Below are 20,994 nucleotides of genomic sequence, written 5' to 3' on the forward strand. Positions count from 1 at the left end.
ACAACCAGCTGAGTCAGGATTTAGGGAGAAAGAGAGAAATTATAATAATGAAGAACAAACTGCAGGGTCAACGGTTGAGCCATGCTCGCGTTTGTTTAAAGCATTGCATTAAAACATTTCTGATTGACATCAATCTCTCCCTTTCCAAAAACATATTTTTTCCGTACAAAGTATCAAGCCAAGAGACTTCCATCTTCTTTCATCTAATGCCCAGAGGGCAAATCTTCTATACTTTCTCCAAGGAGAAAAGACTCAATGCTGTGGATGCATGCAATCATCCCTGTGGATACCATCCGTAGTGTATCTTGAGTGACATGATCACCTTGTGCCTCATTAGCTGTGGTTTCCCATAATGCCGAGCGACAAATGAGCCCCTGTGGTGAAGGAGGTGTGGCTTTCAATGGGCAAAGTAATGCAATTATATAGTTCCAGGGGTGTCAGTCACAACAACTGAACAACATTAGTGCTATTACCGACACAAACAAACTCTGTCTAACATATGTGTTATGTCTACTCTACAACATGTTAGCAGGTGCTCATGAAATCTGCCCACACAGAACTTAGTTGTTCCCATACAGATGACTGCAGAGAGGGATCGTTCGCAGAATTTGAAAGTCTGTTATTGGTACTATGCTATACATACCCAGCACTGTAAGCATTTGTTTATTAAATATTTTGACAAAATTATTTTTTTATGTACCAATGAGTGTGTATCTCTCAGCTCTGTTTAATGGTTATATTTGAGTCAAACAACTTTAGGCAGATATTTTGTTTAAGCACAAACACACTTAATTCAATCAATTTCATCCTTCTCAACTTATTCGGCAGTCTGACTAGACTTTGAGCATGCAAAATTCGTTGGGATGGTGCTGTGGTCACGCTGTGATGTTTTGCACTCACACCAAACTTGAAATTTGCTGCAAAATATCTTCGGACTGGCTTGCGTTTCCATTCTGCTGCATTTGCATGCGTTTAAATGGAAGGCAATGGAGTAAAACGGCAAGTGTGATCGGCGCATAAATGTATCTTGATTTAAGAATTTTTCGATTTGTACTAGAAAACAAAAATTCATTTGTGCCAAGACTTGCCCATCTTCACTCAAGCATAGTGTTTTCCTCATGCTTTTACCCCTAAAAGTGATCTATGAGCAAACAAGAATCTCATGAAAGACCTCTCTCTGAAACTATATTTGCTGTTGTCGCGTCTGGATTTTAACAATTTTGTAATATTTGTTTTTTCTTGTCGTACTTCTGATTATGTTCTCATCCATATTGTGAAGGTACCGTCTCACTTCTGTAAAGAAATCTGGTCTATGTGTTTTCATCAAACCATGGCATCAGTCAATGATGAACTGAAACTGCGATCAGAAGCGGCTCACTTAGGTAGCAGGACAGCAGTGATTTGAAATGCCCTGGTCGGGATCCCTGGAGCGCACATCGAGCCGGGTTCCTATCATAGGTCTCTTGGGGGCCGACTCAGGATGAGGGGGAAGTATTATAGCAGACCCTATCTGACATCTCTAATGAGGCAGCCTAGAGAGAGAAATCTCTCTCTTTCACCCTCCCTTTCTCGTACTCTCGATCATCGCTGTATCTATGTTTTTCGCTTTCCCTCTCTACCATCTATTCACATAAACACATGCGAGGACTCGCACAGCCCCCTAGGCTATCCCCTCTCCTCCCTACAGCGACTAATTGGGCTAAATCTGTGATCTAATTAAACGTCCAATTAGTAGGAGAAGGGGCCATTTAGCCGCTGGCTACACCGCTGTGCGAGGGAAATAATGTGATTGCAAAACAAACAGAAAATCAATAAGAGATACAGGGGTGGAGGAGAGAGAGAGGGACAATCAGAAGGGGGAATGGGAGCATGAGACAGACAGGAAATGAAAAAAGATGAAACAACATTTGAATCGGTTGGGTGTTTATAAGATTATAAAGTAATGTGCGACACACTTTGGTAATCTCAACGTAACAGATCATGTAGATGCGCATGCTTGCGGGATCTCTTTCGGTTGTGACCCTTTTCACAAATGCTAATTAAATGATGCTTAAAACACACATATTAACTGCATTATTCTATCCATGCAGTCAGTAAGTACATTATTCTATTAACACGCTCAAAGAACCATAAAAATGAGCACATCATCAATTATTTACAGCTCACTTAACCCTAGAGAGCCAAGACTCCCTCAGAAACATTCACTTACCCTTCACTTGATTAAATATTAATATAGGGGTTACATTCAACATTGAGCACACTGAATGGATTGTCTCCATTCATACTGTACATGCTGAGGATGAAGACCACAAGAGTCATATAAAGTCTTGCTTACGTGCTGACAACATAAATCATGGCAGTGCCTTAACATCAATTCAACATGCACTATTATACTCCAATTAATTTTATCTATTCAAGTTGTTTGAATTATGAATTCTTTGTTTCTTTGGAAACTTATCTATCGCTGCTGTATTCTGAAACTTTGTATCTCTTTATTTTTTATTTTTAGTCACCCTTTATGTCTGTCACTGGGTTTTGCCAATCTAACCAATAAAAGCCTTGAAAAGTGCTTCTCAACTTTGACAACAAGGCATTTAATCATTACAAGGTCCAGTGCAGGGATGCACGATAAATTATCGTCCATATTGATATTGGCCGATAAATGGTTATTTTTAATGTTATCCTATAGGCCAATAATAACAATGTTGGCCGATATATTATAACAGATAAATAATAAATAATTTTCTTTGGTTAACCTTCTTCAGTTGGACACTGCTCACAGTTAAAATACAGTACAGAACTGCCTTTCTGTAATGATCATTCACTTACTGTTATTAGCAAAACATTGTTGATGTAGGTACAGTATGTAAATACAGTATTTATGAATGTGTAAATTAAAGGAACAAAAGCATATTGTTTGAACATACTGTCTGAATGTTTTCTGTCTTGAGACATGTCAGACTTGTGGCTATAAAGAAAAATGTTCTGGGTCGCTCTGGAAGAACATCTACAGCATAATTTGTTTATTAAATAAAAAATATAACGGAAAAGATTGAAGGTTAATGAATCGTTAACTAGTGTGAAGTAGGCTTGGTACATGTTTTCAGGGACAAAAGAGAATGGTTACTTCGTTTTCGGCAGTGAATGTTTTCAATCTTTTTCTATTCACTTTTAGATACTCTATATTGGCTTCCAATGTTTAAGAATAATCGGCTATCGGCCAGAATTTTGTGCATCACTAGACCAGTGTGTTAGTTTTGGAGGATCTCTTGAAAGACATGCAATATAATATACATAACTGTTTTCATAGGTGTATAAAGACCTTACATAATTAACCGTTATGTTTTTATTACCTTAGAATGAGCTATTTCTATTTCTACATAACATGTTGTTTCTACAGCAGCCTTAAACTGACAAACTGCTTTACAGAGCGCGCTTCGTAAACAGCAAAAACGTGACGACATCAAAGCCACGTGTAAGCCACCGTAGTGCTTCAAAAAGGAGGAGAAGGGGTGGAGCGAGCCGCACTGCTACATGCCACTAAATTTCATACCGGGACCTTTTTTTTTTGTTTCTTGAAAAACAGCAGGTCCCCTAACATATTTTATTATTGCAAATATAATTTTTATTTAATATTTTGTGTAAAGACAAATATATCTGAATAATCAACATAATGTGCTGCAGTTGCACTTCAGGCGACCTTGTGGTCCTTTTCTGAGGCACTGTCTCTCTCTCACATTTTGTTAACTGTCCTCTCTACAACTGTACATTCGAATTTAAGGCAAAAGTCCAAAAATAAATCTTATCACAGCACATCTTCTCCTCTGAAAATGGACGATGAGACATGTCTAATGAGATACTCTCAGCATAGCTCATCTCCACTCACTCTCTGCTTAGATCTCCTCATCTCAACAGCCATCACACCCAGCACCGCACTCCCCATCTCCTCAATCACTTTTAGCACAGCACTGTTTCTTAGCAGAGCCTATGTTTCTGATTATTACCATGTTGATGTCCAGGAGGCAGGAGAGGCCTCAACAGATGTTACCCCGCTAAGTGAACCCTCGCTGGGCTTGGAGCAGCCACAGGTCCCCCCCAGCAGCTATGATCTTGTGTTCTGCAGGAGAGAAAGCGGATCACTCACACACAGAGCACTAACCACCTGCTCTGGCCTACTGTGCCAAACACTGCCAGTGTCCTGTGCCAAAGCTGACTTAAAAGAGTGTGCTAAATAAATAAGGCGGTCAAATTAAACTAATTAAAGAAATATAAATGAACATTTGGATTTACATTATTAGTAGTATTTAGAATTAGTTATATATTTGACTTATGTCAGAACATAAAATTATGAATAGAAAAATCATCATTAGAGTATTTCAATCATTATTAGTTTTATATAAACATGAATGCATACAACAATCAGAATACAAACAGTAAAAAACATTTCTTCATTAGATCTCCAAACTTAAAACAGCAAAAATAGATTTGCACACTTTTTGATAGTGTGCTTTACAGTAATAGTAACAATATTTTTGTATTTACGTGGTTTGTACGTAATAGCGAACGGGTTATGATTTCTGAAGCAAAATAAAGTTTATGTACTCAATTAAATCTGTTTATAAACACTTTGTTCATGTAGCTCTTTTGATCTCTTCACAAACACTTTATTTATGCAAACAAATCATTTTAACAAATTAAAACGACACTGTCACGAAATAACAGCAAACCTTCAGCTAAGAGTGTGCTTTAATGGTTTATAAACACATCATACATCCCGCGGCCGGATGTGTTTGTGTGTAGCTTGACGGCTACAAACTTTTATAAATCTCCGTTACACAGTTCGGAAACGATGATGCAACTTACCACACTTAAGGTGAAACACAGTTATTCTGATACCTCCATTTCTGCCATTGAATATTTGCAACTCGTTTACTAACGGCTGCAACGTGTCCGCTGCTGTTGTGCTTTTTAGTACTTTAGCACCGCTTCGGTCAATGATACTCCAACATATCTTGAGACCACTAACACATCTGGGCACGTAGGTAAATAAAACTACACTAACCATGCACGCCGCTCTCCACACGCGGACTCTTCTGGAATGTGTAGTCTTGATGAACCCAAACCGCGTTGAGTTGACGTACATCGCGTAAGGATTTAACTACATTTCCCACAATTCCCAGCAGACCCGGAATTCCAGTTCCCGTAGTCCTGACCGTAATTGCTGCCTGTTTCCTGCAGCAGACGAGGAGGTGGTGTCGAGATACTTCCAAGATCCAACAACAGCGCAACCTCAACCAACACCACTATACAATGAAATTATCATCAATCATACCCGCTTCCGAACTACATTACTTCACCCTTCTACTGGTACGTGGCTGAGCATTTCCACTAACACTTGCAGGTGTGCTTGTGCTAGCTCACGAAACGTTAGCTGTCGGGAGGGTAACGTTATGTAGGCTTGGATGCGATGCTCTTGATCTACGTTATTTAACAAGTCATTGCAAGAGGGTCTTCGGATTTGAACCAACGAAACAATTATGAAGGTTCTTAATGGCCGGTGTGGTTTGATAAATCTAGGTTAACCGCGAATAGCTCAGAAAGTGCCGGACAGCTGGCTAACGTAGCTAACCGGCTATCACAGTGACCGGAGTTGTAGTAGCTGCATGTGCGACGTTTTGAGAGTTTATAGACTTCGGGTCAACTATTTAATGCGTAAGCAAAATTATGGAGATACTCGCAAGAGCTTGCCAACTATTACCGCCATTTAGTGTGTTTGTAGTTTCTTTGAACGTGTTTTCGCTTCAGTGTAGAACATTATGTAAGCAGTGAAGACAAGAGATGCCACCAGCTCACTCGCCGACAAACTAACGTTACCACATCTAAACTCAATGAATGTTACGTTTAAAGCGTACGGGGGGTTGAGTGATTACATGTAACTTGATGATATCGACGAGGCTGTGTGCCGCATGTGTCCCTTTCCCATTCATATCCGAAAAGTTTCCGGGTGTCACCAGATTCTGATTCGGACGTGACTCTTACTAGACTAAATAACAATACGTACAGTACGATATAAAGCTGTCCGCGTTGATGTTTAGAGACTTGGAGTAAAATATAAATATTTTGGAATGCGTTTAGTGTCCCTCCACTGATTCCGCAGGGGAGAAGCCGGGTGGTAAAGTTCTCTGTTGTGGCCGAATCCTATTGGCTGTCAACCCGGAAGCGGTCTGCGCTGCTCCGCTTATCACAGCGTGATGTGAAAGTCCACAGCAGTGGTGCCTTTACTGCAAGTGGGCTTTAACAAGCTTTAATCGTTATGTTATTTCAATCATTAATGGGAAACCTGAAGGCTCGTGATCTTTATTTTGAAGATGCTTTTTTCTAATAATATTGAAACAAGAAACGTACATCTGAACATGAACCGATCACAACAGAGCAAGGGTTGACTTGTTATACAAATATCTTGTATACAAAAATCTGATTTTGTTTTTGAACTGTGTGATATGGCTCACGTCTTTTTCTGGCAAATTATACATCAGACTGGGTGAAATAGTGGGTTGAACTTTTTTGCACAGAAAGGCAGTAACTTAGAATTAGATTGTATAGAGTCAGTTAGGAGAGTATTTAAGTCTCGCTGTACACAGAGAGCTGGAGACTCTACACACTTTAAGGCTGAATTCCATGCAAAGGTTTATACACGAGGCCCCAGGTCTTGGACAAAGGTTACATTAACCTTTTTTTACACACAAACTGTTTTTACTACAAAAGAAAAGTACTTCTCATTTCAGGAAGTAAACTCTACCTTAACCAGCTGGTCAAACCTCCCCATTTACAGTATGTGTGCCATGGGAAACACATTTGCCTTGTTACATTTCAGCATGAGTTGGATATACATGGATACAGATTCCTGAAACCATTGCCCGTGTTGGGTCTAGCTGTGACATTGTGCTTTGTGATCTGAATGTTTGAGAGCAGTCCATATGGAGTGATGTGTTTGTTTTGTTTATGTGGCTGTGGTGTGACAGTTGGAGATCTGAGAGATTAGTCAATGATTTTAGGCAGCAATAGTGTAGCAGCTGGCAGTTTTTGTAGAGGATCACATATGGCTGTATGTGTGTGTTGGATATTATTTTAATCAAAATAATGAGGGTTCATTATTAGACGAAACGGACAACAAAGACAGTCTGTCTAAAATGAGAATTGTCATAATTTATTTACCCATATGTCATTGCAAATCCGCAAGGGTTTCCTTTTTTAATGTTTTAAAGAATGTTGTTATACAAAATGAAAGTGGAAGGTTACCAGGGTCTGAGAGTGACGTTTTTGATAGACATGACGATAATACCATGATAGAGAGACAGAGAATAATTCATTTATGTGTGGTCAATTTAACTTTAAAGAGGTAAGCATCATATAATGACCATAAATTAAGCAGTATCCATATGTCACCATTTGTCTCTGTGTTTATTCAAGGAGGGTTGATGATCTCCTTCGTGTCTTCAAAGTCAAACATGATGCAGTGGTATTAGGAAACTCAGCAAACATGTCAGCTACTGCTCTTAACACGTGGCATAAGTTAGGGTATCTTTGCAATCATTATTAAATACAGTACAGCCGATAGCTGTGTTTCATTACAGAGAACAGGTTTTCGGAAATAATCGTACAGCTGTATCTGTCTTTTATAAATTTGATCAAACTATAGACTCCACAGATATTTGAAGGGTGGATACTGGATACTATTCTGTACTCAAGATTAACATGAGATATGCAGAAATAGTAAAAGTTATGGCTACTTTAAGGCTGTAAAGTGCTAATTTATATTTTACATTTATGCATTTGGCAGACGCTTTTATCCAAAGCGACTTACATTGCATTGTACGATACATTTGTTTCTGACTATGTGCAATGCCCTAGGATCGAACCCATGACCTTGCCGTTGCTAGCACCATGCTCTAACCACTGAGTCACAGGAAAGTTTGGAATATTTGACAGGCAAATGACACCACGCCACTTCTGCATTGTAAACTCTGACAAAACTATCATACGTGTTAAAAATCAATAATATGCACACCGTGTACTGATGGTGCATGTCAAACAAGTTGCCCCCAAAATAACGTGGAGCCTGCATGTTGCTCTCCTTAGTCTGATACGATGCTCTGCAGAAAAAACATTTGAATTTCTGAGTAACCGCTGCGACAATATTATGCTGATTCACAAGAAAGAAAAAGGAGCTCAGTATTATAAAATAGCTGTGTTTTCTGCAACACACAGACAAAGAAAAAAAAGAATTACACTTTATAAAACGGTCTGCTTTTATAAGAGAATGCATAACATCTGCACTTATTTCTTTTGCACCCAGAGACAACCTCCACCTCCAGAATAGTCTTTTTGCCATTAACCAGGGTCAGTCATCTCATTGAGGCCGTAATAAAAACTAAGGTTCAGCACAAGCAAATATTTAATTGTCCACAATAAAATGAAAATGCTGAAAGATGCTGCAAAATCCCTTAAAATAATCAAACAATCTATATTAACAATAAAAATTATACTCAGAAAAGTATGTATGTGCAACAATAACATGCATAATAATTAGGGATGTACCGATCCGATACTCTGGATCGGATTTGGCTCCGATCCATACCTTTTTGAATGGATCGGGTATCGATCATGCGCGAGTCAGCACAACCGATCCAAATCCGATACCAAATTACCAGCAATTGTTGAACGGGGAGCTGTATTTAAGTAAATAGAAAACGTTCGTTTATTTTGAGAAAAATGCATTTACTTAAAAATAATAATTAAATACTTTGAAATTTATTTTGCGTAATGGCCCGACAGGCGAGTTTAGTGGGGAGACCTTTCAGGACCCAACTTTACGCCTATATGGAAATTTCAGCGCGTTGAAGATGTCGCAGATGTGGAAATATTTCACGCTTGAAACAACAGAAAGCAGCACAGCTGCCAGACACATTTAATCAAACATCTTCAGAAGCATCACGGAAAAGATCACGAAGAGTTTGTACAAGCGAAACGCAAAAAGGACGAATTAAAGCACCAAACCTTGCAGGAATTATTTCAAAGGCAAGAAAAACTTCAGAAAGACGACAAAAAAATCTGTAAAAATCACAGAAAAGTTGTGGAATTTATTGTACTAGATAATCAGCCTCTCTCTGTTGTGGAAAATGTAGGCTTCCGTCGTCTGAACCGCGTTAGTTTACCATCGCGTAAATACATTTCTGAAACAGCTTTGCCCGAGTTATTTTATAGTGTCGTCGCATGTTGCGGATCAGTTAAAAGATGTAAAATCTTTGAGCTTCACTGCTAATATTTGGAGCTCCGACGTGTGTCCCATTCCCTTTTGAGTTTAACCGCGCATGGGATGGATTCTGGTTACGCATTGCAGAGTGCTGTGCTACATGCTAAAGAGTTGCGAGGATCACACACAACAGCGTGATTTCAGCTACAATCAAAGAAATGCTGGATGGTTGGAAAATACAGATTGTCATTTGGATGACTCCATAGCTTGATTAAATGTAATGTATTTCAATTATAAGTTTAGCACAGTGTCCTTAATAAAGATGTCCGTCATACTGTGTATATTATTTATCTAAGTTTTGATGTATTTCATGAATATGCAAAGCTTGACTTTAAGCAGATAAATTTAATGACTGTGTGAGTTACAGACATTCTAAACCTTAAAAGGTCAACAATAACTGATATCGGATTTGGATCGGTATCGGCCGATATTTGAAAGTTCAGTATCGGAATCGGATCGGCAGAGAAAAACTGGTATCGGTGCATCCCTAATAATAATGTAATGTCTTAAGACAAAATTGCTGTATCAATAAGGGTTGATTCTATTTAAATAGCTCCATGTTTACACATTGAGGGTCCCTGCTCCATGCATCTCTCATCTAAGGGGTCCTTGCCCGAATAATGTTGAAGACCCCTGGTCTAATCATTGCAGTGATATGATCATCAGAGTAATAATAACATAAATTCACAAGATCATTCATACCGTCAGCCACAGTGATCACAACATGACTACAGAATAACGTTTAAGTTCAATCTAAAGTTTCCAGTATTACTAAGATTGTTTACTCTCTAAAAATGTCAGAGATTTTAGTGTAGCCAGCATGTACTTTCCCATTACAGGGGGCTTTTGGAGTCATAAGAAGTTGGAATATGATTTCTGTACATTAAAGGTCATCTCAGGTGAAGCAGATAGATAGATGCTTGATAAAATGGCAGAGGGAAGATTAAAGTCCGTCTAGTGGCAAAAGCTACAAGAATACAGTAGGTTTTGCATCACAATGACAGAATGAAATATTGGCTAGACTAGTTGTTACAGACAAGTCATGCAATTTCCTGGAATCACGTTGAGCACGTCTCACGTAACCATGTTGTTTACGTAGCGACATAAAACAATGTGTACTAAAAAAGCACACAGCTCCTGGTGATTATTCAATTTAACATATTTACAGTGAATCACCCTGAAACTGCAAATTTGTTCAAGATTCAAAATGTGAATCAACAATGAGATAAAAACACTTCAAATGAGTATAAAAATGCAATTTTTGTAGTGCTTAAAGCCTCGTTATCGATTGTCAATCATATTACATATTCTAAAGCATGTTTAGTAATGAATCTTGATGTCCAGTGTTTCGGGACCGCCCAGTTTTCTATAGGGTTATTGTACTTGTTCAAACGTTTTGCATGAAGCCTTTTTACATCTTTCCTTGTCATGTGTGTGTTTTGACTATTTGTGTATCTGTGTTTGCCGAGACCTGTCATGGAGCTGTCATTAGCTTTTCAAAATAAACACATTAACTGTTGTGAAACGTTCCTCAATTACAACCAAGGGAAAATGTAGTTTAATCTAGTTATTCTAGTACATTTTTATACATTTCTTTGTTCAGTTGAACACAAGACACTATGAGACTACATGGTTAGTCAGTGATGTCCCAGAAATCTCAGTTTCTAACATTCTTCCAAATATCTTTCTTTGTGTTCAACAAAATAAATGTAAACAGGTTTGGAGCAACTACAGGGTAAGTAATTCAAGACGGAATTTTCATTTTTGGATGAAGTATCCCTTTAAATGAGAGTTTGATTATCAGAATTCGCTCAATATAAATCCTTTGCAAGCACTGTAATTGTTATTGCTCATTCACACATACCCAAAATACTGCAACAGGATCATAATTTAGGGTTCATATTTCTAGTTTGGTTCTTTTGGTTAATTTGGTCCTAACCAAAAAATAAATAAATGTAGTCCTGGTTCGCTTAGCATTCAGACTGCCATTTTAACAGCGAACATAAAGATATCCAACCTCACAATCTACGTGTAAAGTCACAATGTGATTGGACTTTGACTTTTATGATTTAAATTTTAAAAAGGGAACTTACCGGACCTCCGAAACAATGTTGTGTGCACAGTGCTGCATGGGTTATACATGCTTAGTGTATGCCTGCGTATATGAGGGTACTTTTAGCATGCCGGTTGTTCTGTCAAATTGTCCTACCTTGTCAGATTTGTTATCACTCCCTGTTTTTGGTTTGGTTCGACGCCTTTGGTCTGTGTTGCGTTCATAGTTCAATTGAACCGACCCAGGGTTTGTTTGAAAGTGGACTGATACCCATCTTTTCGCGGGCTTGGTCCGCTTGATAAGTGGGTTTGGGTGGCAGCGTTTAATAAACCGCACTAACAGAGCAATCGCACCATAGTTCCTTTTAATCTAACCAAACATGGCATATATGAACACATCCTTAATCCCGCTTCTGTCTGTTGTTGCCAGGTAACGGGTCTATATAGTCCAGGACGAGGGGAGATAACCAGTCTGGATTCAGGAAACATCGATGACATCCTTAGTGAGTACTCAGTATGTTTTTTTGTGTGTTTGGTGTAGGCTGTGACTGCATCATACAGCTGCCGCACCTGTGTAAGGCACGTGGGTGTGTGTTTGAGTCTTTTGTGAGTTATCTAACCGTGCTTTGTCATTGTAGTAATTCAGCTGAAATTAAACCACACGTTTCTCTCCACAGATAATGCAGGGGTGGCTCTAGTCAACTTCTATGCAGACTGGTGAGTGTCTGTCTGTCTCCCGCCTCCAGATGTGTACATCATTAGGGAAATAGTTGTTGTTAATTTTTTCATCTGTGCATTAACTGCATTTAAATAATAGCACAAGTATTGCTGTATGTGTCTGTTGGGTGCTTCCAGAATAGTTGCCTAAATAATATTTAAGGATGACATAAGAAATTTGGTTTACATTTTACAGTTGCTATAATGTTATGGTGAATAAATCAATATGATTTCAGTTTGATTCAGAAGTTAGAGTCACAGCACAGCTGTGTAGGATAAGACTTAAGACAGTGGTTAATGATTCATTTCAGCATTTTATAGGAACACAATATAATAATTAAATATTAAATCTTTTAGTTGTCTTGAAAAATATTTGGAGCTGAGCTAATTTTAGATTCTTTTGCAGGTGTCGATTCAGTCAGATGCTTCATCCTATATTTGAGGAGGCGTCGAATATAGTGCGGGAGGACTATCCAGACGCTACACAGGTGGTGTTTGCGCGGGTGGACTGTGACCAGCACTGTGAGTTTATACACGCACACACACACATTCGTTTAGCCTTTGAGATAAAACAAATTAAACAGAATTATTGATGTCTTGTAAAGTGTTTGAAGGTTTAATGATAAAACTGCATCTTCTGTGAAGTCAAGTCGGCTCAAAGATACCCCACAGCGTGGGTGTGAGAGAGAGAGATAGAGAGCTCATGACTGATTCCAGCCGATCGGCTTTGGAGTATTTACCCCCCACATTAGTCTACTTTCATGTCTCGGCCCTCCCCCATTTCTTACATTCTCTCGTTCTCTCCTCTACTTTCTTTCTTTCTTTTAGTTCTTTCCTCTCTTTATCTTTTTGTGCTCTGTATTGACAGTCCATCTCTCTTTGAAAGAAGTCAAACCCCCACCTCTGACCTATAGTCTGTCCCTTATATATCTTTAAACACTGGAAAGGATTTTTGTTTGCTTAAAGGGAGTTTTTTCTCCCCAAAATAAAAAATGTGTCATCATTTCCTTACCCTCAAGTTGTTCCAAATCAATATAAATGTATTTGCTCTGATGAACACAGAGAAAGATATTTGGAAGAATGCTTGTAACCAAACAGTTGGCCACCAATGACTATAGTAGGAAAAGTTACAATGGTTACAAGTACCCCAGAACTGTTTGCTTTCTCAGATTCTTCAAAATATCTTCTTTTGTGTTCAACAGAACAAAGACATTTATCAAGCAGTTTTTCCTACTATGGTTGTCAATGGTGGCCAAGACATGTTTGGTTACAAGCATTTTTGCAAATATCTTTCTCTGGGTTCATCAGAACAAATACATTTATACAGATTTGGAACAACTAATGTTTGAGTAAATGAAGACTGTTCCTTTAACCAGAGCATCCTCAAGTGTTCTCCTTTACAACGCATTTCCTGAACATTTTGTTAAAAAATTCTAATCGATGTGTTAAAAGCCAAACAAAACGTAGTGTGACCAGAAAACCGATGGCACCTAATTCTGTATTTTTTTTATAGCTGGCATAGCCCAGCGCTACAGGATAAGCAAGTACCCCACGCTGAAGCTGTTTAGGAATGGCATGATGATGAAGCGAGAGTACAGGGGTCAAAGGTCAGTGACAGCCATCGCTGATTTCATACGCCAGCAGAAAGTGGATCCAATCAGATTGCTTCAGAATCTGGAGGAGATCAGCACTTCAGACGTGAGTATTTCACAATCACAAAGAACAGCAGAGCCTGGATTACCACTCCTGAGAGAAGTTCACTGCCGTGTCATCTTATTTTTCCCCGTCTCTTTCAGAGGAGTAAACGCACCATCATCGGTTACTTCGAGCAGAAAGACTCCGAAAACTATCATAACTATGAGAAAGTGGCCAACATCCTGAGAGATGACTGTGTTTTTCTGGCAGCTTTTGGGTAAGAGAACTGTTTTCCCAAAAAATTTAACTTTCACTCTTAGAATATTTGCAGAATAACACAATATAACAATAGCTCCATGTAAAGACCATGTATGTCAAGTACCAAAAAGTAAGAACGAAAAACACTGTAAAAGTAGTAGGGGTGTGACGAGATCTTGTGGCACTAGATCTCGCGAGTACACAATATCCTCACACAATTGAAATGATAGAGTGCATGGCTCAAAATTTTGACTATTTTAGTAGCATATGCTCCCTAAACTTAAACTGTGCGACCTCAAAATACATTTGGGTGCATTTTTGTGAGTGCACATTATGTTGTGGTGTGTGACCTGTTTTCATTACTGTACAGGCTAATAACTGCACAAAGTATGTGCCTGATGTGAGCTACAGTGACCGGCCCCGTCATTCATAAAGACAGTGTGATTAACCATCGTGCAACGCTACTTGCCCAACGGTTTTCTATGTAAACACGTGCTAGACAGACGGGTTTCAACGTTCACGCGCATCTCTCGTGTCTTGCGCATAAGCACTAGTTTACGGCTGTTCGCGCTACCAGCAGCGCTTTGGGAGTATGCAGCATGTGGCTGAACAGCAGCTGAGCTGACTGTACCACAAGTATAGCATAGCAATTGCAAGTTCACATTACGTTATTTTGAATACATTCACAGGCAAAGCTCTTTAAAAACAGATAATCTTTCTCTTACATACAGTGTGTGTAATGTTAGTATAAAACATGATATGATGTAGTTTAAAAGCTTGGAAAGCGTTGAGGGTTCAGTCAGTGTAGGAAGGAGGATTGACAGATCGCCACCTCTGCTAACAGGAGCACTATGCAAAAGCATATAGAGAAATCACCCACAGATCTTTACTAAAAGTGTTAAGTTAAAACAGTTAACTATGACTGTTAAGAAAACAAAGCTTACATTTTGTGCAGTTACAGCATGTCATTTAAGTTTGTGACAAAACATTTAGCAGTGTTTACAATATCGTTCATTACTGCATAATATAATTCATTAAAATAGAAGTTTAATGTGTTTCATAAAGTACAAGTTGATTTTATAATGCCTAGATGTTTGGGATATTGTGTTAAGGTGATTAAAAGACAGTTTTTCCTTATATATTTTCATCATTGAGGATTTCTTTAAAAAATCTTGTCTCGTGAACATAGTCTCGTCTCGTGAGATAAGTGTCTCGTCACAACCCTAGAAAGTAGTCTACATAGTACATTTAATATTCTGAAGCGCTAGAATGTAACATTCTATTTTTCAATGTGTCATAACCAAACTGAAGGAATTTTTAGTGAATGATGCCTTTTTTCAGCTATTGAGTGGTTTCAGAAGACTTGAAATCTATCACATGAGTCACATTGATGACTTTCGTGATTCTTTAATAGTGATGTTTTGCATAGTTTGAAGCTCGAAAGACATGGTCTAAATAAACTATTGAAAATTATTCTTAAAAAGACAGCATGCATACAACGACATGTAATTATTGTTCTTTTTTGCCTTTTTAGTGATGTTTCTAAGCCAGAGAGATTCAGTGGTGATAATATTATTTATAAGCCAATTGGAGAGAACGCTCCTGATATGGTCTACATGGGTTCACTCACAAACTTTGACCTGAGTTACGCCTGGTCACAGGACAAGTGTGTGCCTTTAGTCCGAGAAATCACCTTTGAAAACGGAGAGGTATAATTTCACTGTTCATCTTTATTTCTGTCTGCGTGTATTATTGTCTCATGCATTTGTTCCGTTTTGTCTGCATTTTGATTTGTGCATAGCCCAATGTTAGATTTGTCCTTTGCATAAGAAAAGTCCCCTCCCCCTCAGTGTGCTTTTCCCACACTCGAGCACATCCGAGTGTGTGCATTTCAAGTGTGTTTGTGTTTTAAAGAAGTCCACATGCCATGTCCTTTAGTGGGTGTGGGTTTTTTCTTTTGATTTACTCGACCACATGTTTTGAATTGTTTTTAACTTTTCAAAGCTTCTCTGTCTGTCGCTTGGCAATGGGGCAGATTCCGCACGATTCGCCCTTCTGGCCCGCCCATGCTCAACTGTGCCATGCATATTCTCCAGCAGACTTGTAAATCTCAGAAATGAACACTGTGATGATGGACACGTGTGTTTGTGTGTGTGAAGGAACTGACAGAGGAAGGCCTCCCGTTCCTGATCCTCTTCCATCTGAAGGACGACACAGAGAGCCTGGAGAAGTTTCAGCAGGAAGTTGCCCGCCAGCTGATCAGTGAAAAGGGTATGTGCAGAGTCATAGGGAGGTCAACATCAGTGGTCAGAATTTTGTAGAAAAACAGGATGAGAAACTTTAAATCTTGTGCAATGCAAATTTTGGCTCAGTTTTTTAAACCCAAAGCTGCCTACCTAGTTTAAGTTCTTGTTGCATGCAACTTACAGCTTACTTTGGCCAATAACCACCCACTTACACAGGAAGAGTGAGTTGTATGTAAAGCAACCAGCCACATTATACAGACAAAAAATAAGCCATTCCAAATTTTCATTTAATCAGCATTTCTAGATGTATTATGTTCATTATCTACAAATAAATGCAATTAGAAACAATATTTTTATTTGAAATATGGGAGAAATGCTGTTAGTTCACAGAATGAAACAAAAATTATCATTTTGTACTGTAGCTTATATTAAATAATTTAAATAATTTTGAAAGGGTGTATTAATTTACTGTATATATGTAAAAAGCACATCTAAATTATTTATTAAACCCTCTCAGGTTCAATAAACTTCCTTCACGCTGACTGTGAGAAGTTCCGACACCCTCTGCTGCACATTCAGAAGACCCCCGCCGACTGCCCTGTAATTGCCATTGATAGTTTCCGCCACATGTACGTCTTCCCAGAATTCAGCGACCTCGCGTAAGTATTTCAATTGTCCATACTGGCTTTCTGTGTGTTTATTGCTGAGATATTTCAGCCTCCCTCCCTGCAGGTTATGTCTTGTTCCAGACACCTACCAATTAAACAATGATTGTAGACTCTGCCCCAAAGGAACACAAACACAAAAAAAACTGTTTAACAGAGAACAGACTTCAGGGGTCATCTTTTTAACTGCTTAGTCAGTTAATTTAGCAACTTCTGACTCTATAGCTTTAACACATGATGTGAAAGTATTACTTTAATTTTTATTTGTTTATAACCATGTTATTACAGTATAATAAATAGTTATTATTACACCAGAGGTTGTATATGACCGGATGCATCATAATTCAGCGCACGCCTTATTTCATTACCTAATTTTGAGGGTAATATCTCTACATATATCTCATTATCCAATCACGGCCTTATCAGCCCTGCCTCTCTTCAGTCTTTGATGTAGCTGATTAGCCAGGGGGTTTAACGTATCCATGGCGTCTCTGACAGTGCAGATGATATCATGATCTTGTTAGGAATTTTTTTGGAGACTGTCGGCTTTCTCGAGACTCTTATCTGATCACTCTTAAATCAATGATGCGGCTCATGTTTGCCTGTTTTGTTGTTGTTTTTATTTGTTGTCCGTTGAATGACTGGTTTATGATGACTTGTGTTTATGAACAGGTTTCCAGGAAAGCTGAGGCAGTTTGTATTGGACCTGCACTCAGGAAAGTTGCACAGAGAGTTTCATCATGGCCCTGACCCCACAGACAGCACTCCGGGAGAGGTCAGAGTTCACTGAATATGACTTCAGATGGCTTTCTTGCAGTTTATATTTGTGTGGACACTAGTACTCTAAAATGATCAACCATGAAAATACAGTAATTGCATGACTTTTCTCTAACTTACAAATATTTTACACTGATTTTGGGCAAATCCAGCGACAACTCTAAAGGCATGTTCACACCAATGACTGTAAACGGTTTCAAAGCAACAACATAAAGGTTACATTGCATGCAAACTTAATTTCGGGTGCACATCCACAAGGAATAGAGGCCATGCAGATTATTTCTGATAACAACCAAAAGAAGTAACAAGTAAATTACATTAGCTAGCAAGTTAAGTTTGTCTAGCCTGTATTATTTTGGGTTACCAGTGGAAGAACCATTACTTGGCTAAACTTAAATGCGATGACCCATTCAAACAAACTGTTTATTTAATAGAGTTACAATTCAATAAAATATGAATATAAATTAAGATTAATATTAATATACATTTATTTAAATATAAATAGACTATATAACTTCGGTATAGATGTGTGCGTCCAACCGTCTATAAGTATAAAATGTTTAAAACCGACAGTGTTGTTAACAGTATATTGGAGATATTTTTCAGTTAGTAAATAATAAAACATGGTAATACACAGCTAATAAAACGCATAAAAATGTAAAGCTTATTGGTCGAGAGACTGCAAGAAAGGACAAAATGTAAAGCAACAGTCAAATACATCCATCAGACACATTGATTGTTCTTTTGAAAACTTACATAACCAGAAAACGTTGAACAATTTAAAAATGAAACATGAATGCCTGTTATGGAGTTTTTGCACAATTCTGGATTGTATATATGGCTCATCATTATGCCATATTGAGTAGTTGGCAGTCATTTTCTGTTTTGCTTGTATTTATCAAGGTGACATTTGGCTAAAAACCAGCATTGTCCCCTCCGCACTTATTATAGTGTCCTGTAATGAAGAACACTTTACTGAAGTTGGGAGTTCAGCACGCTCCCCAGTCCATATCTCTGAAAAGCATGTGTAAATCTTAAATCATTAATGCAGACATACATTAATTAAGATGATGTCTGATTGAAATGCGTGTGCTGACATTTGAGTTAGTGTGCTGCATAATGAACTCTGTGGCCTTAATGCTTAACAGTCTGCAGACACGAACATGATTCTTATCACATCTGTATGTTTTGGAAGGATCTTATTGGTCGTCTAGACGTTAAAATAATAAAAATGAACTCATTCAGTCCACCTTTAGACTAATTGATTTTTAATATACAGTATGTTGTTTGGCACATTCCTTACACCTGTGATGTTTCAACAGGAGGAAAATAGAGAGGTAGCCAGTAATCCCCCAGAGAGTTCATTCCAGAAGTTGGCCCCCAGCGAGACACGCTACACCATCCTCAGGGACCGGGACGAGCTGTGACATGACAACCGCATCAAGACCCAACCCAGCAGCAAGCCAATGCCTACACAGCACTGCCGCTGCCTGCACAACCTCTATTTTCATAATTTTTATTTTAGATAAAAAAAGTGAGAAGGTGAACCCCTGGGCTTTTTTGGGGGTGGGGAATGAAGAGGCGCGTTTTTACTTTTGTTTTTGGAGCTTGTAAATATGTTTGTGCTCTGTGGGTCAGTCTTGTCTAAATTAAAAACATAACTTTTTTTGTCCCTACATTTTGTCAACCCAAGGCCCCCTTTTTTGTAGCAAGATATTGGTACAACGGTGGCCCTCTTTGTTGGGAACGTGCATTAAGTTGATTATGGATCTTGAGTGTGAGCAAGTGGAATCATGGGAAAATGTAGTCCAAGAACAAATCTGCAGTCAACCTGTGGGGTTTCACTCATCCTCAACAGAGCGTGCCCAGTGTGTGTATGCGTGTGGGTGGGTGTGTGCGTGTGAGCACATGTATGTTACATGTGCTTATTAGTCTATATTAGTATGTACTGTAATGTTCCAGATTTGGTCGAATTCACGCTCTCGAAGATCCAGACTCACTAGTCTCATATCGGCCTATTCCACCAGGGAATTGGTCAGGGGTGGGATTTTGTGGGGGTTTGGTTTAGAGGGGTGGGGGTTATTTGTAAATTTGTCATCTCCGAGTGGACAAGGAAACCAAAAGAAGTAAATTAAAAACATTTTACAAGATTTTGCTTTGTTAGTGTGTTTCATCGTTTGCATCATTTTAATTGACTTTTCCACTCAACAGGGAAACATGACATTTCATCTGTACTTTGAAATATGATTTTATAAAAATGTATGCACATTATCCCTCATTGACTTCCATTGTATAAAACAACCACTGAAACGTTTCTCAAAATATATTTTTTGTGTTCCACAAAAGAAAGAGTCACATACAGGTTTTGTATGACATAAAGGTGAATAAATTATGAAATAATCTTTATTTCAAATGTGCCACAAAGAAAAGATGCCAAACTAGCTACTAATTGGCACAAAATATGTAACTTCCTATGACTACAATCTGTTTATACCTTCCAGGGAAGCTGACACACTGTAACCATGGTTTTTCCACATCCTTTCTTGCAGACATCAAAGATAGCCTTTATCATCTTTAGATACTCCTTTATAGTGTTTCAGTGAGACTACAAAAACTGTCCCTGTCGTCATGTAACTTCTTCCCACCCACAGCAGAAACCCATGACATCACCTATGGAGATTGCATCACAGCGAACCACAAATGGCCTGATATATTTTTCATTTGAGTACAAGTCGTACGGGCAGTATATAGAAAGAGCAGTACATGGCTGTCTTTGTTCAGGTCAATCATCTGGGACTTTCCCTCCTGAGCAGTCAAACACATGCAAGGCTCAGCGCACGCTTATCACGCACAGAGTGGCTTACATGTGCTGCTGAGGACATGCTCGCTCGCCCCTTCGTAGGGGAAGTCCAGCATGTAGTGTTATGAGGAAGGCGTGCGTCTCAGACCGGGTTTTGTGTTTGTGGGGGGATCCCCGCACACCCCACAAAACCAAACCGACCCTAATGCGTGAGACTGGGGGCAGATGAAAGCAAAATAAAATGTTTTTTTATTTCAATAGCTTTTTAATATACCACTGAATCCTTATTTGTGTTTGCAAAGTGTAAATTGTGGTTATTTACTAAATAAATAATGTTACTATAACTGATTCTGAATCAGTCATACACAAAGCAAATACAAAAAAGGACACGATGGAGCTACCGTTGGACAACGCAGTATTTTATTTTCCTGTTTTTGACAAGTGCAACTAAAATAAGGATCAATAAACCACAAAAGGTTATTGTTCAGCTTGGCTGCCAGTCCTTCAGGACTATAATCAAATAACATTTAA

At 38.6% G+C, this 20,994-nt stretch overlaps 2 protein-coding genes across 6 annotated transcripts in view; one reads left to right on the top strand and one right to left on the bottom strand.

The window, feature by feature from the left end:
* Positions 1-6,214, bottom strand: part of invs (inversin) — a 21,704-nt gene extending 15,490 nt beyond the window's left edge. For 2 of the 5 annotated variants that reach the window (XM_079469713.1, XM_079469709.1), the window contains exons 1-2: positions 4,864-5,065; positions 4,005-4,117 (exon numbers count right to left, since the gene is read on the bottom strand). In XM_079469713.1, coding sequence (XP_079325839.1) covers positions 4,005-4,007 — 3 coding nt within the window. In that variant the 5' untranslated portion in view covers positions 4,008-4,117; positions 4,864-5,065. Of the gene's footprint in view, positions 1-4,004; positions 4,118-4,863; positions 5,878-6,061 lie in introns of those variants that run through there. The other 3 variants (XM_079469712.1, XM_079469710.1, XM_079469711.1) reach the window with 3 other exon arrangements.
* On the top strand, positions 5,076-20,068 carry erp44 (endoplasmic reticulum protein 44). The gene is made up of 11 exons (XM_079469722.1): positions 5,076-5,367; positions 11,796-11,868; positions 12,043-12,082; positions 12,489-12,604; positions 13,596-13,780; positions 13,879-13,994; positions 15,510-15,684; positions 16,135-16,246; positions 16,739-16,880; positions 17,559-17,661; positions 18,986-20,068. Exons 1-11 carry the CDS (start codon positions 5,311-5,313, stop codon positions 19,088-19,090), a joined length of 1,224 nt encoding a protein of 407 aa, XP_079325848.1. The 5' UTR covers positions 5,076-5,310; the 3' UTR covers positions 19,091-20,068.
* Positions 20,069-20,994: the final 926 nt, after the last annotated feature.

This window comes from Barbatula barbatula (assembly GCF_947034865.1).
Source record: "Barbatula barbatula genome assembly, chromosome: 12".
Classification (NCBI taxonomy): domain Eukaryota; kingdom Metazoa; phylum Chordata; class Actinopteri; order Cypriniformes; family Nemacheilidae; genus Barbatula; species Barbatula barbatula.

What these genes read in the sequence shown, in the direction of transcription:
- erp44 (XM_079469722.1), top strand. Translation starts at nt 5,311, where the DNA reads ATGAAATTATCATCAATCATACCCGCTTCCGAACTACATTACTTCACC. An exon ending in GGTGGACTGTGACCAGCACT is followed by an intron (nt 12,605 to 13,595) that starts GTGAGTTTATAC and finishes TTTTTTTTATAG; the next exon opens with CTGGCATAGCCCAGCGCTAC. An exon ending in GTTTTTCTGGCAGCTTTTGG is followed by an intron (nt 13,995 to 15,509) that starts GTAAGAGAACTG and finishes TTGCCTTTTTAG; the next exon opens with TGATGTTTCTAAGCCAGAGA.